At 46.1% G+C, this 26,826-nt stretch overlaps 1 protein-coding gene across 1 annotated transcript; it reads left to right on the top strand.

Moving 5' to 3' along the window:
- The first annotated feature begins 6,139 nt into the window (after positions 1–6,139).
- ATP12A (ATPase H+/K+ transporting non-gastric alpha2 subunit) lies at positions 6,140–26,062 on the top strand. The gene is made up of 23 exons (XM_033081716.1): positions 6,140–6,153; positions 7,795–7,941; positions 9,267–9,326; positions 10,123–10,326; positions 10,892–11,005; positions 11,506–11,640; positions 12,146–12,263; positions 12,746–13,014; positions 13,949–14,147; positions 14,560–14,669; positions 15,378–15,512; positions 15,766–15,958; positions 16,184–16,359; positions 17,337–17,473; positions 18,812–18,962; positions 20,822–20,990; positions 21,646–21,800; positions 22,386–22,509; positions 22,765–22,910; positions 23,493–23,626; positions 24,755–24,856; positions 25,372–25,463; positions 25,661–26,062. The coding sequence occupies exons 1-23, from the start codon at positions 6,145–6,147 to the stop codon at positions 25,687–25,689; spliced, it is 3,108 nt and encodes a 1,035-aa protein (XP_032937607.1). The 5' UTR covers positions 6,140–6,144; the 3' UTR covers positions 25,690–26,062.
- Positions 26,063–26,826: the final 764 nt, after the last annotated feature.

Here is a 26,826-nt window from a genome sequence, read left to right as displayed (position 1 = left end):
TGAAGCAGTTGGCAACTGTTTGTGCAGTCACATTGCTGCACTGACCTGCTTTCCATCCCAAAAAACACCCCAAAAAAACACAGAAATGAGATTTTCTAACCAAATCTTTGCTAAATAATGCTCAGTCTGGTTTAATTGTTTTGTCAAATGCAGCCACACTGCAGCACTGATCTGTTTTCCATCCCAAAAACACCCCAAAAAAGCACAGAACCGAGATCTCCTAACCAAATCTTTCCCAAATAATGCCCAATCTGGTTCAATTATTTTGCCAATTTGTTGCACTGATCTGTTTTACATCCCAAAAACACCCCCAAAAACCCACAAAACTGAGATTTTTTTAACTACATCTTTGCCAAATAATGCCCAGTCTGGTTCAGTCACTTTGCCAATTGCTTTGCCAATTATTTGTGCAGTCACATTGCTGCACTGAGCTGCTTTCCGTTCCAAAAACACTCTAAAAAACCACAGAACTGAGATTTTCTAACCAAATCTTTCCCAAATAATGCCCAGTCTGGTTCAATTGTTTGCCAATTTGCTGCACTGACCTGCTTTCCATCCCAAAAAACACCCCAAAAAGCCACAGAACTGAGATTTCCCAACCAAATTTTTGCCAAAAAATGCTCAGTTTGGTTCAATTGCTTTGCCAATTGTTTGTGCAGTCACATTGCTGCACTGAGCTGCTTTCCATCCCAAAAAAAGGTCACAGAATTCAGATTTTCTAACCCAATCTTTGCCAAATAACCCTCAGTCTGGTTCCACATGAAATTAGGATGCAATTCTTGCCCACTCAAAGTGATTTTTGGTGAAGAATGGATGTGGCCCTTCCATGGAACATTTGCTGAGCATTTACAGCTTTTCTTGGGGCAGCCTGGGACAGGGGAGGTGTCCCTGCACATGGCAGGGGTGCAGTGGGATCAGCTTTAAGATCCTTTTAACCCCAAAAATCCCAGGATTCTGTGATGCTGGGATGGCTCAGGACACATCACACATTCCTGGCCTCTGCATTTACAGAGGTGCTTTGGGGTCAACACACCCCTGATAAAAAAAAATCCATTTTATCTTCCTGTGTGTCCAGATTGAGCTGCACAGAAATCCAAAGTCCCATCTTTCTTTTCACCATCCCATTTTCCTGACTGCATTCCAAAGAATTCCTGCCTCTGCCACTCTCCAGGCTGTGATTTCTGTCAGGAATGAACCTGGGTGTGTTCTGGAATTCCTTATCCTGCACAGATATATTTTAAAAAGAAATTTTATATATTTTTTTTAATGATCAAGCCATCAACACAGCAGCTGTTTGAAAGACTGGAATTTACAATTTCCTATAAATCATGAAATGTTGGGAATGCCACCACGTTTAAAGAAAGAAGTTTTGTGGTTTTTGCACCAATTTCCAGTTCTGGCTGTTCCTGAGAGCCCCAGGGAGTTACAAGGAGGAAAATCAATTCTCTTTACTGCTTTTAATCCGATATGAATCCAGTAATGGTTCATATTTAGGAGCATGAGGAAGCAGGAAGATAAAATATTAAGTCCTGGATGCTGTGACTTCCTTGTGATTTGTTTTTCTTCCTCACAGACAGAAACCATTGACAGAAAATTGATTCTCAGTGATATTCCCTCTAACAAGAACTGTGCAAATTCTGATTTTTGAGCTCTCTTTGGGCAGCAGCAAGCTCAGCACACTCTGATCTATAAACTAAAGACAGCCATGGCTTTCCACATCAAAAAGTGACCAATATTGCTGTAAAACCCAAAAAACTTTATCAGACAAGGGCTTGAGATTCAGAACCAGTCACTCCTCCCAGGATTCACCAGCTCTTCTTCAGGTGACAGGAAGAAATCAAGGAAATGTGGAAATACATAGAGATGAAATGCTGAATTCCAACTGTGCCAGCACTTTGTGGGTGTTCAGAGCCCAGCTCAGCTTAAAAGGCTGAGGCCAAATCCTTATTGGAAAATCCAAACCTTGCCCTGGAATGACCCAAAGCTGTGGTGGCTGTGCCAGGTCTGCAGGGACACCGAGCCACCAGGAGATCTCTAGTGAGGTGATAACAGAGCCCAGCACTTCCAATGAACGCTGGGAGTGAATCCCTCTGCTCCTCAGCATTCCCTACTCATCTCTGATCAACAAGAATGCAGAAATTAGGAGGGAGAAAAGCACAGAAATTGAGGTTTTCATGAGCTCCATGAGCAGCAGCAAAGCTGAATGTGCAATTCCCCCTCTTGGGAGGTGAATGCTCAGACAAGGAGTGGTTTACAGCCAATGCCTAAATTACCACTGTCCAAATACCACTTAAGCTTTGTCTTAATTTGGCTCCTGGGAGGTTTTTACAGGTGCTTGGATCGTTACTTGTGGCCTCTGAACTACGGTTTAACATCTTTGGGTTAAATTAAGGAGAAAAGCAGGTGAGATTTAGCACTTAGAGGGAAGGGGGGTTCTGCTCTGCACTGAGCAGAAAATCAAGGAACCCTCAGAACTTCTCTCCTGGGGGATGGATGCACCCAGGATAAATCCTTGTCTTCCATTTGTCTGACTCTGGAGAGCTCAGGGTCGGTTTTACCCTTGGCCTTGAGGGAGGGAATGAACAAACAAACCCCAAACAAAACCCTAGGATGCTTTGGGTTGGGAGGAACCTTAAATCCCATCCAATGCCACCCTGCCATGCAGGGACACCTCCCACTGTCCCAGCTGCTCCCAGCCCTGTCCAGCCTGGCCTTGGACATTTCCAGGGGCAGCCACAGCTACTCTGGGCACCCTGTGTCACCCTCACAGGGAAGAATTTCTTCCCAATATCCCATCCAAACCTCCTCTCTTGCAGTTTGAAGCCACTCCCCCGTGTCCTGTCACTCCAGACCATCGCAGAAATTCTCCTGCGGGCTCACTTCATGCACAGGAATGTCACAGCGATGTCACCTCTGGTCTCTTCTCCAGAAAGGCTGAAAAAAAATCCTCATTTTCTCATCATCCTGGAGCCTCCTCTGGCTCCTCTGCATCCCTCCCGTGCTGGGGCAGCACTGCAGGGAAGTGGCAGGGATGAGCCGCGCTCGTTTCTGGGGAACTTGGGGAATTTTTGGGGAATTTTTTGGGATTTTTTGGGGACTTTTTTGGGAATTTTTTGGGGAATTTTTTGGGAATGAGCGTGGGAATCGCGGAGCGCAGAGAGCCGTGCGCCCTCTCCTGGCCAGCCCGGGAAGTGCAGCCAGCGCGCACCACCCTGCCAAAAGCAGATTTACACAAATTCGAGCAAATTTAAGCAAACTTTCGCAATATTTGCCATCGATTTACGGTTTTCTCTGCATCTTCAGGTCCTTCCACCGCTCATGCAAGTCCTGCTTCATCCAAGACACGTAAACAACCCAGCAAAGCCCATCAGGCAGAGGCAGTGCATTCTCCTTACCCCAAAATGCTTCACAAACATCCACACTTCTGAAACCTGAAGGAATTTGACAATCTGAGCACTGGGATCAGCCCCTATGAGTTAAGAAATGTGGCCTAAATAACATCCAAACACTCTCCTGGCTGTCTTTTTTCACATAGGACCCAAATAGATCTTAATTCCAATGAATAAATGTGAGATACAATAATCCAGAAGGGCCACATTATTTTTCTGGGCTGATCTTCAGAAGTCAGCACAGTTTATTCTCCCCCTCAGCAGGGCCCAGCTGTGGCTGTTGTGCCACACCAGGAGCACACGTGACAATCCCAGCCCTCAGGTATGTTCCTCTCAGGACATGCCACGTCTTGCCAAGCCAGGGCACGGGGCAGGATTTGGTTGTGGAGCAGCCCTTGCTCAGAAATTCAGCCTGGGTTCACGTCTGGGTTCTGTTCCTGGGACATTTTCAGCACAAAAGTGACAAAACACAAATTTTGCCGTGACCCCAGCTAACAAGGAGGATTCCAGCTCTCCAGTCACTCATGAAAAACAAGAGATTTCTCTTTTTTACAGTGCTCCTCACCCTGTTGTAACTCACTGAATAAAAAGCCCTTCAGTTGACAGACTTAATGGAATTTTGGCCACAGAATTTTCACATCAAATTTGCCCTTTGAACTTGGCAGCTCCACACAGATGCTTTGCCAGCAGCAAATTCTCTGTAAATCCTGAGCCACAGAACTGTCCACAGAGATTTTCCCAGCTGAGTTCTTGGCCACAGAGCACATCCTGCAGCAGGCAGATGTGTCAGGGTAAATGTCCCGTGCGGGGCAGGGTTACCCCGTGCTCTGTTGCCAAACACTTCTCTCATTTGCATTTCTAACATTCGTCCCCAGGCAAAAGTCATCGAGGTTTGTGGAAAGCAAATGCAAAAAGTGCCCGAATGACCCAGATGAACATCCTGAATCACAAACCATTGCTGGAAAGCACACGGGGAGCTGTGGATTGTGGATCCTTGTTTCCCAGCCAGCACTGGGTTAGAAATCTCAGTGCCCAGTTCAAACCTGGAAAAGGGTGATGTGTGCTGGGTTTCAGGGTTTGCAGCTCACAGACCTGGTGTCACGGGAGCACATCCCTGGAAGGCATTTCCCCATCTCCAAGGTAATTTCCCATCTCACATCCCCCAAATTCCAGCCTGAGCAGCCCAGCTGGATGTCAAACATGCTCCCATTGCCTCTCCAGCACCCTGATCTGGATCATTCCCAGAACAGAGGGGAGGATCTCAGTGCTGGGATTCAACCAATACATCCCTGCTCTGGCTCACACTGGGAAACCTCCAGCACTCACAGACACGGGGAAAGGTTGATATTCCAGGACAAAACCCAGCTCTGAGTACATCAAGCAGAAACTGAACACGAAACCTTTCCAGACCCACTCCTGACCTTGCGCAACGCTCCGGGGTTAAGGAATGCCGTGGAAAGAAACCGTGAAGGGGGAGCAGCAGGGCTGGCACTCACATTTCTGTCAGTTTGATTTGAATATTAATTATTCCCGCTCCTGATGAGGTAATAGATGATGTCCTATGGGTTTTCCCTCTGCTAACAGCTTTATGGTTTGATAAAGTCGGCATTGATTATCTCCATTAGCACGTCATCTCTCTGACCACAGTTTGAGTCATTTACTGGTGGCACCACACAATATCTCCAGTGGATTTCAAGTTTGTGGATTGCATAGTATTAAAGATTTTGTACAATAGAAAAGATTAAAGATATTAAAGAGCAAATGCTGTTGATCAGCAGGGTCAGATGGATGGCAGACAAGCCTTTCCCCAAATAATGTTACACTACAGAAAACCATTCCCTGTGTTTCACTCAGCTCTTCATCAGTTCAGTGCCAGAGGTGAAGAAGCAGCTTTACCCCTCAGTGATGAGACCAGCCAGGTGCCAAAAGTGTCACAAATCTCATTATCACTCCTACCTGGAAGCTGGTAATTGGTGCAAGGCAAACCAAGAGCTGTTCAGGTAAAAGCCCTGCTGGAAAAGCACCAGGAAGTTCAGGAAGTTCACTTCTCCCAGCTCAGCATGCAAGTGGAAAACACACGAAATACAAGGCAAGGATTAAGAGTGAAGTCCAAGCTCTGAAGCTCCAAAGAGAACCACTCCACTAAACCCCTGCCAGCAGCCAGGTGAGGCAGGGATTCCATTGAGGGACCTGAGGCAGAGAGAACATCACAGACAGAATGTGCAGAGCCCAGGAGAGCTGGGATCCCGAGGGGAGCCTGCAGCTGGAAAGTCTCAGGAGGAAACTCCTCGCTTCCAGCAAGATGAATAATACACCTGTTCCCTACTTGTGAGCAAACACTACAAAGGAATAATTAGAACCTATCTGACCTGAAACCCACATGCCCATTAGTGTGGTATTTTTCCACCTACTCCAGGTGAAACAGAAGATGGGCTGGACCTGGAAGGGGAGGGGTGGAGTGGCAGCACAAGATGCTGATTTATAAAGCAGCAGCGAGCAGAGCTCTTTCTCCACAGGCTTGGGACAGGGAGCTGGTGCTGCCTGAAGGATGCCGAGGTGGGAGCAGCACTGCAGTTAACACCTGGCCACGGGAGAGGGACCCAGCACCTCGGGGAGCCTCTGCACTCCAGCACTGCTCTGAGCCACCACACTCCCAGCTGGCCTTGGGCTTTTCATCCAGACATTTGGGCTTTCTGATCCAGAGGTTTTTGGCTTGGTTGCTTCTCTCCATCAGGAAAGGAATAAATTCACCAAGATGCTCAAGGTGGGTACAATGCCCAAGGAACTGCCCCTTGTGTTTCTTCTTAAGTTTTATTTTGTGAATCTACACTAATAGTACAGGCTAAGTGGAAAGTTGAATTAATACCAGACACTCTTGGGCATGAACAGTTTGGATTGGGAAAAATTCTTGGATTGGCTAAGCCAAAAATCTGAGCCAAAATTTGAGATTTTCTGAAACTCTGAAGGTTAAAGGTTAGCATAGGACATGCTTACAAGTGAGCAATAGATTTACTAACTTCATCATATTTTTTAATTTTTCTCTTCCATCTGCTAAGTTCTCCCAGCAGAGACCTGTTGCCTTTCTCTCCTGGTTTCTGTGCTCTATAAGGATTTGAAAAGCTGAACAGATTTTTTGGGAGTGGGAGTTAAAGAGAGGAGGAGGAGGAAGGTGAAGAGAAAAAATCCCAATAGATATAACAGATTATTAATCTTCAGCATGGCAGAAAAACAATCAGAACTTATAACAGGCATGCCCTGTCTCTGGGGTGTGCACCACCAAGCAAAATCAAGTGGTTAGAAATAGGATTTCAGTCTTTAGAGTCTCTTTGCTTTCCCCTTCATCATGAGACAAGATCCAAATACTCCTTTAGTTACAGGACAGCTGCCAGTTTTGAGTTCAGATCAGTGTTAAATAATAAGATATCTATTATTATCTATTTTTTGTTTTAAAAACCCCAAACAATTATTATTGGTTTTGCTTGTTGTTACCATTATTTGAGCTTTCTTCATGTTCTGGAGAGCTCTTCCTTTAATCACGAGATCCCACAGGAAGCACTGGCAGAGCCCCTTTGTGCTCTGTCCCACCAGGGAACGTCCAGGGGAGCTCTGCTGATCCTCTGGGGTTTAATCCACCAGGAAATCTCTGGAATGGGGTCACCCCACGGCTCTGGCACGTGCTTTCCTGGCTAATTGGGAGCTGTGCTAAATCAGCAGCACGGGAGGGAAGTTTGCTCACTGCAGAGCTAGCCAGGCTTTGGAAACAGCACAAGTCTCAAGATAGGACTGAAAACAAAACATTCCCTGAGGTGCAGCAGCCTCCCTGCGTCAACAGCTCCCTGTGCCCCATGTCCCAGTGCAAAAACTGAACTGGGGGCTGAGCCCTGCCAGCTCTGAGCTCTGTGGGAGCAGGAACACAGCAGCTCCTCCTTGGCTTTCAGGCTGGTGTTTGCCCCCATGCCTCGCTTTGATTCAGTGCAAATACGTGTTTGGAGGTGTTAATCGTAAATTAAAATTTAAATCTTGGGGTTATGGATCTGAGAAGCTCCAGGAACAAGCTAGGTCTCAATGGATAATTTTCCCCTCCCCTTTTCTTCCACTAATATTTTGCTTTTCTGCTGATCTCTTCTTGGAGCTGATAAATAAGTTAATGATTTTCACTGCTGAGGTCGTGGGCAGTATTTTCCTACACTTGTTTTAGATCATAAAGTGCTGGAAGTGTTGCACATCCCTAAAGGAATCTCTGTAATTTGCACCTGATGAAGTCCTGACCACAATCACAGTAACACAAACTGGATGGATCTCTGCATAAGACAGGAAAAAACACCTTAAGTAGCCAGGAAAAAGGGACAGCAGAAATTTGTAACTTGATCAGCAAAATTGGACTTTTTTTTGTGGTGTTTTACAGAAAAAGTCTGATGTTTACTCGGTTGAGGTCTATGGGACAAAAGATCTGCATAAAACAGAGATTGAAGATGAAGAGGAGAAGCACAAAGACTCAAAAGGCAACAAGAAGAAAAAGAAGGCAGATGATCTGAAGAAAGAACTGGACCTGGTGAGTGTTGCTGAGCTTCCATCACACATCCCATGAAATCCAGGGGATGTCCAGCACTGAAAATCCTGGCACAGGGAAGGATTTGCTTCCTCACACTCCTGGAGTGTGCCAGAAAAATGCTGTGCAAGATTAATACCTAAAGTGAGAGGATGATTCTGGGATGATTAAGCCACCAATGGTACAGAACATTATCTGCCCAAAAAGGAACCATTCCCAGATGGAATCAGTGCCATCAGTATTTCCTGACCAGCCAGGAATCAGAGGGAGAGGCAGAACCACAGCATTGTGCTCCAGAGATTCCAGGGCTGAGATTATTTCTCAGCTTTAAACACAAGGGTTTCCTCCCCAAACCAACTCTCTGGCCTTCAAGAAATCTGTGTTTTCCTCCTGGCTCTCCACTGACCTGCTGGCTGCTCTTGGAAATGTTGCTTCCTCTCCACATTCCAGTTTCCCAATCTGAACACAGGGGTAATTATGCTGACCTCTTTTTGGGATGGCTGTGAGAGCAGCTCAGAGGAGAGGCTATTTACTGGATGGCATTTCAGAGCTGAAAGAACACCAAAACAAGCTCTTGATTCCATGATTCTCTCATCCATTCTCCCACCACGTTGCCAAGATCTGCCCAGCAGCAGGTAAATATTTCTCAGTGCTGTCTTTGCCACCGGGGGATGTAACTCCACTCCCGTGTTTCTAAAGAGAAACCAAAGCACAGACAGCAGAATTGACTCACCCAAGTACCCATGAATCACTCTGAGAAAACAATTGGGAGATCTCTCAAATTCTTGGCTTCTAAATCCCTGTTCAGCACAAGATATAATTAGGCCAACGATACCACAGAGGTGTCACTGCAGGCCAAGGAGAAGAGCTTTGAGATTTCCCTCTCCCACACCCTTTTTAACTGTGCTCAGAACCTGTTGCCTCTTTCCATCAGACTGAGGAGGATAATTCACATTCCCTACCCTGGCAATCAAGGGCAGAGGTTGTCACACACACTCTGAGCCCTGCAGCAGAGGGAAATGATTTATCCAAAAGCAGCACAGCCCCTCATGGCAAACAGCAAAAACATGAACACACCACCCTGTTCTTGTGACAGATTTGCTGGAGGAGGGAGCTACTTACAAAAGCACTCTGCAAATCAAAAGGAAAAAAATATCATCTTCCACTGGAAGATATATTGCTTATCAATGTGCAGATTTGTCTAATTAATGAAAGTGGGGTGTCATGCAAGCAGCTCCATCCATGCTCCCAGACCCAGGCAGTTTGGAGATAAAATGTCAGCAGTCTGCTGCTGTGCTCACTGTGATTTTCTGTCTCTTGGAATGCAGGATGACCACAGGCTCAGCACCTCAGAGCTGGAGAAGAAGTATGGTACCAGCATTGACAAAGTAAGTGCACAGGGCTTCCTTAAGGAGCTGCCTCCAGGCACCTCTGGCCTCCCCAGGGCTCCCAGAGCAGGAATTTCATTAGTAGATAATTATTTGTGGGTGCCTGCATTGATGCTCCAGTAAAGCCCAAACCAGCAAGGCAGCGAGCACTGACCTGGACTGAAAGTGGAGTTTCTCTCCAGCCTTTGAAATCAAAACTGGGACCTCAGGCTTTTGCACCAGGACCTCTTTTTCTCTAAAGCTGTTTTGTGATCTTTTGATTTCAGCACAATTCATTCTCCACAATTTATAGCCAAAGGCTGCATGGACTGAGCTGATTTTGAAGGAAAATCTAGATCTGAGAAACTACACCTGAGTCCCTTTGATATTTGAATATCAAAGCCCTGGGCATGGCCAGAGCAGAGACAGATTTTCATTTCTGAATTCCCTGAGCTACAAACACTTTGTGGAAATGCAGAAACAGCAGCAAAATAATATCAGGGATTTTTTGTCTTTCCAAACTTTTAGTGCAGGTATATCTGATTGATAACCAGCAGAATGGAAACTCCTGAATGATGTGGCCCCAAATTCAGTGCTGCAGTAAAGAAACAGCTGTTTCTCCATAGCAGACAAGAACAGCAGCCACTCTGAAATCAGGAGTTTGGAAATCAGATTGCAGCTGGTCTGTGACACAAACAACCTTTAAAGGCACAGCAGCACCTGCCCTTGGTTCTGAGTGGGGTGAAAGCCTGGTTTCTGTGATTTCTGTAATTTTTTTTCTGTGATTTCACTGCGGACCTGTCACCTCCTCCTGCAGGGTCTCTCGAGCGCCAGAGCCGCGGAGATCCTGGCTCGGGACGGCCCCAACGCGCTCACTCCCCCCAAAGCCACCCCCGAAATCGTCAAGTTCCTCAAGCAGATGATCGGGGGCTTCTCCATCCTCCTGTGGATCGGGGCTGCCTTCTCCTGGATCTCCTTTGGCATCCAGCTGGCACAGGGGGTGGATTCAGCCTTTGACAATGTGAGTGCGCGGGTGACCACAGCGCGCTCGGGTGATGGAAATACTACACGGTTACTCAGTAACTACAAGGAGGCCTCTCCTTCTCACGGGACTCTCCTGCTGCTAAGCACTTCTGATAAAAACTCAAACACCTCGGGCTTAAAGAGTGCCTGGGCAAAGGTTTTATAACCACTGGGCACAATCATAATTCTTGAGTACTCTGAGAGCAGTAAAGGAGTCTCAAGGCTTTAGACTCTGATTAAAGAGCCTCTGACTAATTCCCTTTGGAGTTACACTCTTTTATTTCTATTGTATTTGTTTTTTACACTCTAATTTCTTTGGTATTGTGCCAGTTTAGAGAAGAATTTTAGATGGGAAAATCACTATTAAAAATCTTTTTCTATACCTACACCAAAAAAGCTTTAATTGGTCATTTGCAGGCCAACACCCAAAAGTTCTTTTCTGAACTTCTGTCTTTAAACCTGGCCAACATTTCATCTTAAAACAACACAGAACTGATTTAATCTAACAGAGGAATTGCTGAGCACTTGTCTTAAATTAACCAGATTATATTTTTATTGATCAGCTCTACCTCGGAGTAGTCCTGGCTCTGGTTGTCATCCTCACTGGTATCTTTGCTTATTATCAAGAAGCCAAAAGCACAAACATCATGGCCAGCTTCAGCAAGATGATCCCACAGGTGAGAACCACCAGTGCCCTTCAACTGAGCCAAAAATTCCTCCCAATAATGCAGGAGGGAAACCCAACAAGCCCAGTTGGAATTTATCTCTTTCAAATGACCCAGATGAATGTCCTGAATCACAAACCACTGCTGAAAAGCACACGGGGAGCTGTGGATTGTGGATCCTTGTTTTCCAGCCAGCACTGGGTTGGAGATCTCAGTGCCCAGCTCAAACCTGGAAAAGGGTGACGTGTGCTGGGTTTCAGGGTTTGCAGCTCTCTGCTTTTACCCACAGACCTGGTGTCATGGGAGCACATCCTTGGAAGGCATTTCCCCATCTGCAAGGCCATTTCCCTTCTCACATCCCCCAAATTCCAGCCTGAGTAGCCCAGCTGGATGTCAAATATGCTCCCATTGCCTCTCCAGCACCCTGATCTGGATCATTCCCAGAACAGAGGGGAGGATTTCAGCCTAGAGAGTGGCACAAAGCTAATTTTGGTTCCATTTCTGTATTCCAGCAAGCTCTTGTCCTGAGGGATGCCGAGAAGAAGGAGCTGCCAGCAGACCAGCTGGTGGTTGGGGACATTGTGGAGATCAAGGGTGGGGACAGGATCCCTGCAGACATTCGCCTCATCTTCACTCAGGGCTGCAAGGTAAGCAGGGCTTGGGAGAGAAAAGGAAAGAGGGAAAACAGAGTTTGGAGAGGTTTTATTGCATAGAAAGATTTTCTATATAGCCAATATGGGTTATTAGAGCTTTGATTGGACATAATTAATGAAGTCAGAGAGTAGAAGCCTGAATGTGAGGCTGAGCTCCTCTGGGACTGGGACTGACACCTCCCTCCCAAAAATCCATGCCATGTTCTGGCTCTGCTCTCTGCCAGGACAGAGCAGATGCACCAGTACAAATTTGAGAGTTTCCACTGGAGATCCTCAGAACTGTGGGGTTTTCTCAGGCTGCTGCTGAAAATCCCACTGACAGACACACAGCATTGCTGAAGTGAATTCCCAGGGGTTCTGTCAGGGACAGCAGCAGCTCAGGGTACAGGCACTGAGAGATGTTGATGTCACTGGTTATGAAAGATTGCACCTCACCTCCTGGCTGGACACCACTGTGTACTGCTGACTTTAATCTGGGCACGTCTCCCTTCCATTAAAGGTGGACAATTCTTCACTCACAGGGGAGTCAGAGCCACAGTCCCGCTCCTGTGACTTCACCCACGAGAACCCCCTGGAGACCAGGAACATTGCCTTCTACTCCACCACCTGCGTGGAAGGTGAGCTGATCCTGAAACTGGGCATGGAAATCCCATTTTATCCTCTATATCTGTTTCTCTGCTGGCTCCAGTCACATTTATCATCTGTGTGCACACCTTTACCTTCTTTTATCTTTTTTCCTAGTTAGCCTTTGACCTCAGCTCAGCAATTTCAGGGGAACTGAACGTTTCTAGTACAGAGAGAAGGGCCCCCAAAAATGCATTTTGCTTGGTCCTGCTAACTCATTGAAACAATTCTGCTTTGAGGAACTTCAGAGAGGTTTAATTGCTCATAGGAATTTTGACCTGAGCAAATAAAAGCATGATCACACAGCATTTCCAATGCACAGCGTGGTTATGGCTGCACCAATGAATGAACTGATCTGGATTTGAACCCACTGCGGTTTCCTGGCAGTTTTTCCATCGTTACCTGTTGGAATGTCAGGCTGCAGCAACCTCTGAGTGTTTGTGTGCCCTGGAGGTGACAGTTTGTGTCCCTGCAGGCACTGCCACCGGCATTGTCATCAACACCGGGGACCGCACCATCATTGGCCGCATCGCCTCCCTGGCCTCGGGCGTGGGCAACGAGAAGACGCCCATCGCCATCGAGATCGAGCACTTCGTGTACCTGGTGGCAGGAGTGGCCATCTCCATCGGCGTCCTCTTCTTCATCATCTCCGTCTCCATGCGCTACAAGATCCTGGACTCCATCATCTTCCTCATCGGCATCATCGTGGCGAACGTGCCCGAGGGGCTGCTGGCCACGGTGACGGTGAGCCTGGGCTGGGATTCTCTGCTTGGGCTGGGCTGGGCTTGGACAGGGGTGGGGGTTCTCATTCCAAGGATAAACCCTTCATTTGGGAATTCTGGTGCAACTGAGTCATTCATCTCAAACCCAGTTTGGGTTTAAGTTCACTGCTCAATGGCTGTTGAGTGCAATGATGTAATTCATTTCCCCACCACCCATTCCCACTTGGAAGTGGGGACACTGCACTCTGAAATCACATGAAAACTCCACTTAATTCCTCATGTCCAGCACTTAAATCCCTTCTACAAATTCAATCCCTGAAATCCCTGTCCAACACTGAAATTTGGCAGTTCCGGTGTAACTGAGTCATTCATCTCAAACCCAATTTGGGTTTAAGTTCACTGCTCGATGGCTGTTGAGTCCAATGACGTGATTCATTTCCCCACCACCCATTCCCACTTGGAAGTGGGGACATTGCACCCTTAAATCACATGAAAACTCCACTTAATTCCACATGTCCAGCACTGAAATCCCTGCCTGAGGAGCAGCACACCTGCTGAGCACTGCTGGCAAACCATGAAGGGATGCATGGAGCTCTCTGCCCTTTGAAGGTTCTTCCATCTCAAACAGCCTCTTGTTTAGAAATAAGGCATCTTAGAATTAATTTCTAAGAAATTTTAGAGTTATTAAAATAATAGAAATATTTTCTGTTAGAAATAAGACATCCCATCTATCAGCAGGCAGCAGGTTCCTATCAGCAGCAAATCTAGCTGTGCTAGTTATGGCCAAACCTCAGATTCTAAATTTTAAAAAACCACAACAAATTTAAAATATTCTCTTAAAAAACCCCAACCAAGCAAACACCAGACCCCAGAAAAGATCTCCCAGGGGAATATAATCTCGTTAGACCTCAGTGTAGTCACACCTTGGTGACAGCTGGACCCCTTCCCTCCTGCAGGTGAGCCTGTCCCTCACGGCCAAGCGCATGGCCAAGAAGAACTGCTTGGTGAAGAACCTGGAGGCTGTGGAGACGCTCGGCTCCACCTCCATCATCTGCTCTGACAAGACAGGAACCCTCACCCAGAACAGGATGACTGTTGCACACCTCTGGTTTGACAACCAGATCTACTCAGCCGACACCAGTGAAGATCAGACAAGTAAATGGGAAAATGGGGGTGTGGGAAGGGGCAGACCCTCGGATCAATGTTCACTTTTGATGGCTAAATCAGACCCATCTTCCTTCTGCACATGGAAATCCCTCCTTAGCCATGTGGAATAAAAGAATTAATATCTGAATTCCTCACAAGAAGTAAACCTGGAGGAGCTTCTACTCCAGAGCCTTTTGCCAAGAGTACATTTAGTAGGGAATTGAGCAGAGAAACATCATCCAAACTCCTTTGCCAGCACTTCTAGAGGGAAAACTTATATAATTTATTTTTTTCCATAAAAAAACCTGTCAAAAGAATATTTTTTTTCCTGCAAATAAGTCAATTCTGTTTTTTCACTCTTAAGCTTTTACTTGTTTCATGCAAGTGCTAAAGGATGCAATGTGTGTTTTGCTTCTCTCAGCCCAGTCCTTTGATCAAAGTTCCCCCTCGTGGGCAGCGTTATCAAAAATCGTCACTCTCTGCAACCGGGCGGAATTCCGACCAGGACAGGAGAATCTCCCCATCATGAAGGTACTGCTGACTTCACATCAGCTTAGTTCCCTTCCTCTGGAAGAGCAATTTCCTCTGTTTGGCTTTAACAATCTCCATTTCCTGTGCCAGCCCTCTAAGTTCCTACTGACCGTGGTTTTATTGCTGTACATTCACACAAAATTTAACACAGGAGGAAAAACTCACACAGCCAAGAGCACAGAAATGCAGATTATCCTGAATGGGAAGAGATCCACAATCCCAATTCCTGCACAGGACAGCCCCAAGAATCCCTGATCCTAACAGTATTGTCCAAACCCAACTGTGCTGCCAGGAAAAAGGCAACACAAGTAGCAGGAATAGTAATTACTGCCCTGTTAATTTATTATAGCAAAGGTAAACATGTCTTAATTAAATGTCTTTCCACATGACAGCTTGAAGTAGTAAATTCTACTGACTGAACTACCAGAACAAATCTGCTGCTTACTCATCAATGTCATCCTCAAATTAATTTGGGTTTGTGCTTCAGCTCACCTGTACTGACCTGAGTGTGACCCCAAATCTGCTTTACAGCAGCAAATGCTCTTTGCTGTGCTCAGTTCTAACCCCAAGAGCAAAGCAGACATCCCCAAATTCTATTTTTATAATTTTCCAGGATAATTTGAACATAAAAATGTTGCTGAGGTGTGCAGCATGCCATGGAATTGTGGAAATGCAAAAGGAAAATGTTTTCTTCCTTTGTGCCCACAGAGGGTCGTGGTTGGAGATGCCTCTGAAACAGCTCTGCTGAAATTCTCTGAGGTCATTCTGGGAGATGTGATGAACATCAGAGCACAGAACAAGAAAGTGGCTGAAATCCCTTTCAACTCCACCAACAAATTCCAGGTATGTTTAATTTTTTTTTTTTTAACTGTACCAGATTGTTTCTGTCACTGAGCCTGATGCAACAATGGGTGGCCTGGAAGCCTTAATGGGGTAAATCAACAACAGAGTAAATTCAAGTTATAATAAATACAGTTCATTCCATTTTGATGGGAATTATGATTTCTCCATGGAAAAGAGCATGAATCCCATGGAAAACTAGAAGCAGATGGAGACAATCTGAGCTCTCCCAACCCCTTTGCTCTTTGTGGCACAGCTCTCCATCCACGAGACCGACGACCCCCACGACAAACGCTTCCTGCTGGTGATGAAAGGAGCCCCAGAGAGGATTTTGGAGAGGTGCAGCACCATCATGATCAACGGCAAGGAGGAGCCTCTGGACAGTGAGAAGGCAGAAGCTTTCCAGACAGCCTACATGGAGCTGGGGGGCATGGGGGAGAGAGTGCTGGGTGAGTGCAGATGCAGGGACTGCCTGGGAAATGGGGAAAAAATGAAAATGGGGCAAAATCCAGCTATAAAACTTGTGAAATGGGGTTTAAAGTCTTGGCACATCCAGCGTGGAAAAATGTTAAATGCTAGAGCTCCATGGGGAAGAGCAAACCCTGATGTTTTATCAAGCTCTCCTCTTCCCCCGACATTTTCCTGCCATCACACCAACCTAAACATCTCCTCAGGTTTCTGCCACTTGTACCTGCCTGAGAACGAGTTTCCAGAGACCTTCCAGTTTGACACAGATTCCATGAACTTCCCGACCTCCAACCTGTGCTTTGTGGGGCTCCTGTCCATGATTGACCCCCCTCGCTCCACGGTGCCCGACGCTGTCTCCAAGTGCCGCAGTGCCGGCATCAAGGTAAGGATTTTACAGAGAAAAACACAGAAAGACTCTTCAGAAAGACTCATTATAATCATATTAGGTATTATTTAAAGTATTTAAAATTTAAGATCTTCCACCATATTGTCATGGATTATCTTTCTTGCAGCAGCTACCAAAAATCTCAACTTTGGTTAAGACTATTCTATAATTTCAATTTAGAGAGTCCTTGGAGGCAAAATATTTTAATTTAATTGGGAATCAGACTATAGGAACTGCATAAAACCCTCAAACCTGGAAATCCAAATTTGCAAAAGCTCAGATACTCTCTCATCAGATCCATTTCTAGAATACAGAAACCACACCAGCTGGAATAACTTGCTTGTAAACAGAAAGGTGATAGAAACAATTCTAGAGAAGGCATCAGGTCTCTGCTTTGAACATTCATACAAAGAAATCAGTAATCTCAAAATTATTCAAGCAGAATCTGAAGCAGTAATTCCCTTAATTTCACTCCCTGGTGACCCACAAGTGATCTTCCAGTCCTAAGCAGAGGGGAAATCTATCGAAATCTAGGAAAATCATATTTGGGATCACAGATCTCGAACAAGATGGATCCCAAACCCCAACCCTGACGAAATTTTCCATAACCTGAAGACAGATCTTTCTTCAAGGAAAGCAAGAAAACGCTGTGCCTTATCTGTCAGGACACCTCAGTCACAAGGATCCATTTTAAGATGCAATATTCTAACAAACCCTCCCCACTGAACATACCTAATATAGATCCTTACATAAAGGCTCCTTTATTCTGCATTATTTTAATCTGTCTGCCTGTGACGAGTTCTTCCTTCAGAGCCCTGACAAAGGAGAGGCAGAGCCCAGATGTTGATACAGAGCTGGACAATCACTACCCCTCATCTCCCTTTGTTGTGTGCTCTGATCCAAACTGCAGTGGATATTTCCCCTTCTCTCACTCCATGCTTCACCCATTTATCACTCACTTGTGCCTTGCTCAGGTCATTATGGTCACTGGTGACCATCCCATCACGGCCAAGGCCATTGCCAAGAGCGTGGGCATCATTTCAGCCACCAGTGAGACCGTGGAGGACATTGCCAAGCGCCTCAACATCCCTGTGGAGCAGGTCAACAGGAGGTGAGAGCCAGGCCAGCACCTGGGCTTCATTTCCCTGCTCCATCCCTGCTGCTTTCTGCTTTTTTCACGGCACATTCCCGCTCTTGAGTCATTCCCACCTAAATGTGTCCACTCACTGGCTTTCATCTTTGCTGCCCGTGAAGAAAATCTGGCAAATTATCCTTTGCAGATCATGTGGAAGCTGCTGTCGCTGCCTGTTTGACAAAACACACGCACACACACAAAGCAAAATTCAGCATCACACGGCCCAGTTTGGACCATCAGCCCAAATTCCTTCTTCACCCCTTAAATGTAGAAAAAATAACATCACAAGGGAAGGATAAAAACTCTTTGCACAAGTGATGTCTTCCCCTGCCCCTCCCAGTTAGAGGCCTCTTTAAAATGGATTTTCTGAAGCTTCAATGAGACCCCTCTGTATCCAGAACTGCGATCCACTCTGGATTTCAACGTTTTGTCCAACTCCTGCTGATTAACAACAAACACCTCTGCAATTAATTCAATTTGCTGCATTCCCCCCATCCAGTTTTACTCCTACCTCACCAATTTTTACCCTTTTAACCCAAAACCCCCTGTTTCTGTGGCAGGGAGGCCACGGCAGCCGTGGTGAACGGGATGGAGCTGAAGGAGATGAGCGTGGAGCTCATCGGCCCAAATTCTTCCTTCACCCCTTAAATATGGAAAAAATAACAACACAAGGGAAGGATAAAAACTCTTTGCAGAAGTGATGTCTTCCCCTGCCCCTCCCAGTGAGAGGCCTCTTTAAAATGGATTTTCTGAAGCTTCAATGAGACCCCTCTGTATCCAGGACTGCGATCCACTCTGGATTTCAACCTTTCATCCACATCCTGCTGATTAACAACAAACACCTCTGCAATTAATTCAATTTGATGCATTCCCCCCATCCAGCTTCACTTCCACCCCACCAATTTTTACCCTTTTAACTGAAATCCCCCTGTTGCTGTGGCAGGGAGGCCACGGCAGCCGTGGTGAACGGGATGGAGCTGAAGGAGATGAGCGTGGAGCTCATCAGCCCAAATTCCTCCTTCACCCCTTAAATATGGAAAAAATAACAACACGAGGGAAGGATAAAACTCTTTGCAGAAGTGATGTCTTCTCCTGCCCCTCCCAGTCAGAGGCCTCTTTAAAATGCATTTTCTGAAGCTTCAATGAGACCCGTCTGTGTCCAGGACAGCAATCCACTCTGGATTTCAACCTTTCATCCAACTCCTGCTGATTAACAATGAACAGCTCTGCAATTAACTCAATTTTCTGCATTCCCCCCATCCCACCCTACCAATTTTCACCCTTTTAACCCAAACCCCCCTGTTTCTGAGGCAGGGAGGCCACGGCAGCCGTGGTGAACGGGATGGAGCTGAAGGAGATGAGCGCGGAGCAGCTGGACGAGATCCTGCGCGAGCACGCCGAGATCGTCTTTGCGCGCACGTCGCCCCAGCAGAAGCTGATCATCGTGGAGGGCTGCCAGAGGCAGGTGAGCAGGGTGCCAAAGGTCACACACACACACCAGCCCAGGGCTGAGAGGCTGCAAGCCAATTCCCAGGCCTCCCTAAGCCCTGTTTATACTCCTGCCCCCGTGCCAGAACATTATCTAACAGATTGCCACAAACGCTGCCTGGACTGGAGCCAAGCCGCTCAAATTCCTGCTGCAGACAGCTCCTGGGGACAAAATGAGCTTTGCCTGGCTCTGGAGCTGTGGCCAGGGCATGGATTGTCCCTGTCACTCTGAGAAGCAAAAAAAGCCTCCTGTGCCCTGGTTGGGAAGGAGAATTCCCTTGGGAATTCTTTAAACTCCGATAAAAGCAATGGTGCTGCCACATCCTCTCCTCTTATCTCACGTCCTCCTGCCCACAGGAATGCTTGGGAGTGGAATTGGTTAGTGCTGGGTGAGCAGGTGAACTCACAGCTCTTTTCCAGCCTAGCCTATTTAGGATTCTGAGGTATGAACCCCACAGAATGCCAGAGCATGATTTATGTGCCACCAAGCCTTCTCTGTGTTACTTCCCAGGGTTGTAAATCAGGCAGCAGGATTTAAAGAGAGTTTGTCCCATCCATGAGCAATATTAAGTAAAGCAGCCTGGAGTGCAGCCAGCACAGCAGGGAAAAAAAAAAAAAAAGACATTTACAGAGCTCTGTAAAAGATGAAAACTGCCATCAAAAGGCTCTCCACTCAAAAATGACATCTTCCAAGTAGATTTTGTGAATTAAAGCCACACTAGTGCTGTGCCTGGACTTTGTAGAGAAGAAGATGTGGCACATGATAATATTTTATCTTTGTAGTCACTTTGCCAGCACTAAGCTTCCCAATCAGCATTATCAGCTCGTTGGGTTTAACCAGAGGGCTCTCCAGAGAGTAAAAAATAGAGATAAAACTTTTCAATTCCGTGTGGTTTTTATTTTTTGAATGGTCTCTGTCAGGCACACGGTGGGTAAACGTGTTCTGCACTGCTCAGACTCCCACACTCCTGCAGATTTGGCTCTTCAGGGATGAAAGGAACACCCTCCCCCAGCCAGTCTCAGCTATGTTTAGCACTTAGAGCTTATAAGCCCTTCTGTACATGGCATTATTTATAGGTAGTGACACTGAGCTCAATCCCCCAGGGACAGGAAATTCAGCATTTTATTAATCACTTTGCCAGGCTTTGTCCCCACTCTGAACACCCTGCCTTGAACCAAGCCAGAAACTTCTGCAGCAGCCAGAGCAGAGCCTGGAGCTGCAGGAGATGGTTCAGGAAGATAACAAAGAAGCTGAGTTGGATAATCAGAGTTTCCCATCTTTTGGATTAGTAGAGAAATTCTAGCACAGCCAGAAGCTGTTGGGATAGGATGAGGATGGCTCTAACTCAACAGTTACATAATTCATGATTCAGATGAAGCCTGGCTGTTTGTGCAGCACTTCATTAAAAAAAGACAGGACATTTTGTGTTAATCAAACCTCCCCAGATGTCAGAGGTGAACCTGGCTCTGCTCAGACAGGGTTGAACTGTGCACACAGAGCAGAAAATCCATCCTCCAAATCTTAAATCCTCTTTATATCCAACTACCAGATTAATTGCATTTGAGATGCATCTAACTGAGATGCCCACTCTTCAGGATGAAATGAATCACATCTCTGAATTTTCCACATCTCCACTCTAAAGGGAACCACACCAAACTCTGCTTGCTCTCCCAGCCCTGCCCACCACCCTCCTGATCCCTGGCTGTGCTTGACGTGGGTGCAGGGAGGGTTCAGACCTTCCTGTCAGCATTTATCTGCTGGAAATGCAAAAGTTGCTGATGGCAGGTTCCCCCTCTCCTCCCAAACCCACATCTGGATGTTTTTCTGTGTTCCAGGGAGCAGTGGTTGCCGTGACTGGAGATGGAGTCAATGACTCCCCTGCCCTAAAAAAAGCAGATATTGGGATTGCCATGGGGATTGCTGGTTCTGACGCAGCCAAAAATGCAGCTGATATGGTCCTGCTGGATGATAACTTTGCTTCCATTGTCACAGGAGTGGAGGAAGGTAAAGATAATGTTGTTTCCCTCTTTTTGAGCTGGAAGCTGCTGGCAGGGCCTCCTGATCCTTCCCTCCTCTCTTTCCTCTTGGATTTTTGGATTTGATATTTGGGAAAGGTGGGAATGAATTCCATTTTTACTCATGACAATCAGAGAATAAGGAAATCATCTCTCTCTCACACAAATAATAAAGATTTGCTGTCTCTGTTTGATCCAGCTTCAGGTAAAAACACTTCCTGACTTGTTCCACTGCAGTTTGAAGCCTCACAAAGACAAAAATTATTTTCTCCACCTTTTCCCTCTATTATTTTTTTTCCCCACATCACTTTCACTGTGCTCCCCCTATGACAGGAACCCTCATCCCACCCTTCTTGCACTGTAAAGAGCTTGTGGTTTCCAGCATTTTGGGGAACAGGACATTTTCCCAGCAAACTGCCTCATTGAAAGAAATGTTTTATTATACTTGAGTTTTCAGAGGGCTCTAAGGGAGGGTAGCTTAAAAAAACCCAACAAAACCAAATTACAAAATGCTTGAGGAAACACATGAGGAAAATAGAAACAAGCAGTAAATGCTTTCACTTCATTTAGTTCAATTTGAATTTATTTTTTTCCTGGAAAACACAGATTAAATTCCCTCTGACAAGTATTTCCTCTTCCCCCAGGCCGCCTGATCTTTGACAACCTGAAGAAAACCATTGCCTACACCCTGACCAAGAACATTGCTGAGCTCTGCCCCTTCCTCATCTACATCATTGCCAGCATCCCAATGCCCATTGGCACCATCACCATCCTCTTCATCGACCTGGGCACTGACATTGTGAGTTGGGAGCTCCAAAGGCATTTCCTGCTGGAATTTCCTGCCAAGGGACAGGGCTGGGGACAAAGCACACCCAGAACAGGGGGTTTGTGGCTTTATCCTACAGCTGAGGAAGGCAGTGACAAAAGGGAATAAAAGCAGCCAGGTAGAGAGAAAGAAGAGTAGAAAACAACAACAACCTTCAGGGGTGGAGGGAACAGAAAGCAAAGACATCTGATCCAGACTAAGATCAGCAGTGAACAATTCCCAGTTTTAATTTTATCAGTGATTTAACCAAGAGGTCAGAGGGATTCCTGCAGTCACACCTGACATTCCATCCAGGGGACCTGAAAGACCCTTTAATTAGAAAGTAATGTTAAATTATTGTCAATCTTCTCTGCCCTTTTGTATTGATCACCAGATCCACACAAATTTCAGATTCCCCCAACCCTTTACACATTAATAGGAATCCACACAGATCCCCCTCTCCTTTCCCCCAGTCCTGCCAACATCCCACAGAACCACCTGGGAAGTGCAAATTCCTGCTGAACCTCTGAGAGCCAGGCCAACGCTGCCCCAGCCCCTGAGGGTTTGTTTCCCTTGCAGATCCCCTCGGTGGCACTGGCTTATGAGAAAGCTGAGAGTGACATCATGAACAGGAGACCTCGGAACAAGAGGAGGGACCGGCTGGTGAACGAGCAGCTGGCTGTGTACTCCTACCTGCAGATTGGTATGTGGCCTCCCAAACTCTGTGTCAGCAGACTCAATTAATTCATTTAAAAAAATAATAAATCAGGAGATGAAACTCAACCCTGCAAACCCACCAGCCTCCTCCTGCTGGTCATTATTTAATAAAATAAAATGAGGTTTTATCGACAGAGGAGCACCAAGAACTCTCAAGCTGCCTTTAGCATGTTTCATACATCCAGCACATCCAGTGCTTCTTAACTTTGTTTTTTCCTCATTCCTGCCCCTGTTTCTGCAGGAATCATGCAGTCTGTGGGGGCCTTTGTCACCTATTTCACCGTCTATGCCGAGCAAGGGTTCCTCCCCTCCACGCTGCTGGGAGTGAGAGTGGACTGGGAGAGCAATGCCATCAACGACTTCGAGGATTCCTACGGGCAGCAATGGGTAAAGCAGCCCTGAACATCCCCTGCCTTGTCCCTCACTCAAAAACTCCCCCAAAGTAAAGGGACAGGAGAGAATCTTTAGGGTTTCCTGAGAATCTTTAGGGTTTCCTGAGAATCTTTAGGGTTTCCTGCTGCCCAGCTCTTTCATTCATCCTCTCCTCTTTCATTCATTCTTTGACAATTCGCCGCCTTCTCACTCACAGCCTCTGCAGGTGCACCTTCCCCTCTGCTCTGGATCTTTAAACCCCTCAGAAGGAGCCATCCCCATCCTCTCCCAGCCCTGTCAGTGATCAGCACCTCTGCCAAGTCCTCTGCAGCCTCGCTCCCCCTCCCTCATCCTGCAGAATCACAGCAGGGTTGATAAATCCAAACAAACAGCCCTCACCCCCAGCTCGTGCTGCAGCCTCGTGACTCAGTCACAGAATAAAACTGGCTCCAAATCTGCTCATTCTGTGCCTAAATCTGGAGTAACTCTGCACTCACACCTTGGGAACTGAAATCCAGCCTCCCACCGAGGTTTGCAGTGGCAAAGAGATGGGAGGCTCTGATGTAAAAACACTTTGGTGTTTCCTTGGCTCTGCAGACCAAATACCAGCGCACGTACCTGCAGTGGACTGGCTACACAGCCTTCTTTGTCAGCATCACCATCCAGCAGGTGGCTGATCTGATCATCAGGAAAACTCGGAGGAATTCCATTTTCCGGCAGGGCCTCTTCAGGTGAGTTGGGCAGACGCACAATCCCAGAATGGTTGGGGTTGGAAGAGACCTTAAAGCTCATCCCATCCTATTATCCATCTCATCCCATTATCCCATCCCACCATCCCATCCCATCATCCCATCCCATCCCATCCCATCCCATCCCATCCCATCCCATCCCATCCCATCCCATCCCATCCCATCCCATCCCATCCCATTCTAATATCCCATCCCATTATCCCATCCCCATCCCACTGATCCCATCCCATTGTCTCATCCCATCCCATCCCATTATCCCATCCCACTATCCCATCCCAATTTCCCATCCCAATTTCCCATCCCATTTTCCCATCCCATGGACACCTCCCACTGTCCCAGGTTGTTCCAGCCTGGCTTTGGGCACTCCCAGGGATCCAGGGGCAGCCACAGCTGCTCTGGGCACCCTGTGCCAGGGCCTCACCTGGGAAGAATTTCCCTGAGAGGGAAGAATTTTTTCCTATCTAATCTAAACCTGCAGTTCAGGTTATTCTCCTGCTCTGTTCAGAAGCAGGTGAGGTCAGTGATTTGGCCCTCTCACTTTCAGTCTTTGCACAAAGATTAAGTCTGGCCTTAAACAATCACAAATCTCAGGCAAATATTTTATTACACCTCCCCTCAGCCCCTTTTCTATTTCAGGATAGGGATTTTCTTTAAAGACATTGTGCTGGTTATTCTGAAAATGCACCAGCTTAAAACCAACTCTCCATTCATTAAAATGTTTACTAGGAAAAAAAATGGGAGTTTCTCCCCCAGATTACTTTCTGAACTCCTTATCAAGAGATAGCAAGTCTGGATTTCTCTGAGATAACTTGAGGCTCTGAGAAGGGAGATACCAGCTGGCCAAACTCCCCCAGACAGTGCTGGCCGCCCTCTGCAAACCACCCTGCAGCCCAGGAGAATTCCAAATATCAGCTGGGCCAGAGGCCAGCAGCAGAGCTGCCTTTCTGATAGCACAGCAATTCGTTTTCCATCCTTTATCTGCAGCTACAGAGCCTACACCTATGTGTGCTTCCTCCTTGCAGCAACACCTGAGTCACCCCCAGCACGTTCCCAGGGCCACACAGGGGTTTAGCTCTGGGGTTTGACCCTTCCTCTCTGCTTTTCCTGCAGGAACAAAGTCATCTGGGTGGGGATATTCTCGCAGATAGGGATTGCTCTGATTCTCACCTACGGCCTTGGACATGTTACAGCCCTGAATTTCACTCCACTCAGGTGAGTCCTGGTGCCACCGAGCTTCCCCTGCCCTCCTCGTGGGTATTAAACAGGAGCAGCACCACTGCAGGACAAACATTTTAAAAAATTCATTATTTTCATCATTATTTCTTGACCTAAAAGCACATTATTGCCATAATTATAATAATTATCCTATTATCTATTAGATTTCCTATTAGATTTCACACTGAAGATCCAAAAACCCACTCGTGCACAACCAACATTTAAATATTTCTTCCAGCATCTCCAATGTTTTGATGAGCACTGACAGCATTTAACTCTAATCAGTCAGGTGATTTATTGCTGTGATAACACCAGGAAAAATTTCCTTCTGGAATTAATAAATCCAGTAACTACTTAAGATTGGGAGGCTTTACATGCACATCATCAATTTGAGAGATGAATTAAGAAAAGGCAAAGAGGCCCAAGGGGGCAGGTTTGTTTTGGTGACATTGAGGAGCACAGACAGAGACCCCAGAAGTGTTTTCAGATGTTTGTTTTGCCCCCACCCCCAGGTTCCAGTACTGGTTTGTGGCTGTTCCTTTTGCCATCCTGATCTGGGTCTACGATGAAATCCGAAAGCTGCTCATCAGGAGATACCCAGGAAGTGAGTGCATTGTTCTAATTCAATTTTCATTAAATATTTTCATTTCATCTCTCTTTCCCTACCCTTTCACTCAGCTGTCACTCACAGACAACTGCTGAAAAATGAACAATATTTCTCCAAAAATCACTTTTCCTTTTTGAGGAAAAATAACCAATTTTTTTTTTTTTTAAATTATTATCCCCTCCCTTCTCCTGCAGGTTGGTGGGACAAGAACATGTATTACTGAACACTCCTGAGCAAGGAGAGCTCCTTCCCCACCTGGCCCAGCCTCTGCTGCTTTCAAGTCCTGTCTGTGCAATACCAAGCATGGATCCCCCGTGCTGGGGTGAAGAGATTTCATGAATTCCATGAAGAAATAAGGACTTTAGAGGCTGAGAAATTACCTCCCACTGTACTGTAAAGCCTAGAAATTGAAATACTATCTATTTTTATAACTCCTACGATTTCCCCTCGTTCAGAGATGGAGTTGGAGAGGAAAACCATCCAAAGACAGGAACTCCACACAATCCAAGGCATTAATTTGCACTGAAGGAGTTGTTTGCTGATTTTTGTGCTGGTAGAACTGAATTCCTAATTCTGTTTTACCTTGTCACGGGTAATTGTGCTGTACAGGAATAATTTGTGAATAAAACATTGTTTTTTTTCCAGAAAACTGTTCTCTATCTTATTTTTTTATAAAAACTGAGAGAAACTGAGAGGAATGGGGTCACAAAGGAAAGAAGTGCAGCCCTGCTTTTTTTACCCCTATTAACAGACAAAACACTTGACCTATTCTGATAAATGTGTCTTGACAGGTGACAATCTCCAAGGCAAAATAGCTAATTACAGCCATTAATTTTAGTGTTAATTAAGTTATTTTTGAAACCAGGCCTTTAATATGGTCACTTCAGCAAGAACCAGCAGGTCCCACTTCTTGTATAGAAGGATTTCCCAATTTTAAAGCAAAAACCGAAATATTTTATGCTGCTATTTCACTTTTAAACACGAGTTTAGACAAGCTTTACAAAAGAAATGGGGCAGAAGGAGAATTCCTGTTGCAGCAAAGAGAAATTATCTGGGAGAGAGAAACCCTGGGAGGGGAAGAGAGGAATATTTTCCAATCTACAGCTCTTCCCAAAAATCCACACCCTTCCCTGTTAGGATCTCTTTATTTTGTGACCTTCTTTCCCTAAAATCCCTCACTTAGTGCCTGGCTGGGTGCTGCACACAGGTAGGGAAATTAGAAAAGAATTTTGTGTTCTGCTGAATGACCAGCCTGTAATTTCCCATAAGAAAGAATCAGAAGAACGAGAAGCAGTTAGCACAATAATTATTATTGTACAGAAAACCAGTCTGCACCTGTAAAAAAAAAAAAGAAAAAAAC

Source organism: Catharus ustulatus, chromosome 28 (assembly GCF_009819885.2).
Source record: "Catharus ustulatus isolate bCatUst1 chromosome 28, bCatUst1.pri.v2, whole genome shotgun sequence".
Classification (NCBI taxonomy): domain Eukaryota; kingdom Metazoa; phylum Chordata; class Aves; order Passeriformes; family Turdidae; genus Catharus; species Catharus ustulatus.
The sequence above is the reverse complement of the archived record's forward strand: the minus strand, read 5'-3'. Positions and strand labels throughout refer to the sequence as shown.

Excerpts from the sequence above, each read along its gene's own strand:
- ATP12A (XM_033081716.1), top strand. Across the intron at positions 10,327-10,891 it reads TGGATTCAGCCTTTGACAAT|CTCTACCTCGGAGTAGTCCT; the intron begins GTGAGTGCGCGG and ends TTTATTGATCAG. Across the intron at positions 21,801-22,385 it reads TCGACCTGGGCACTGACATT|ATCCCCTCGGTGGCACTGGC; the intron begins GTGAGTTGGGAG and ends TTTCCCTTGCAG.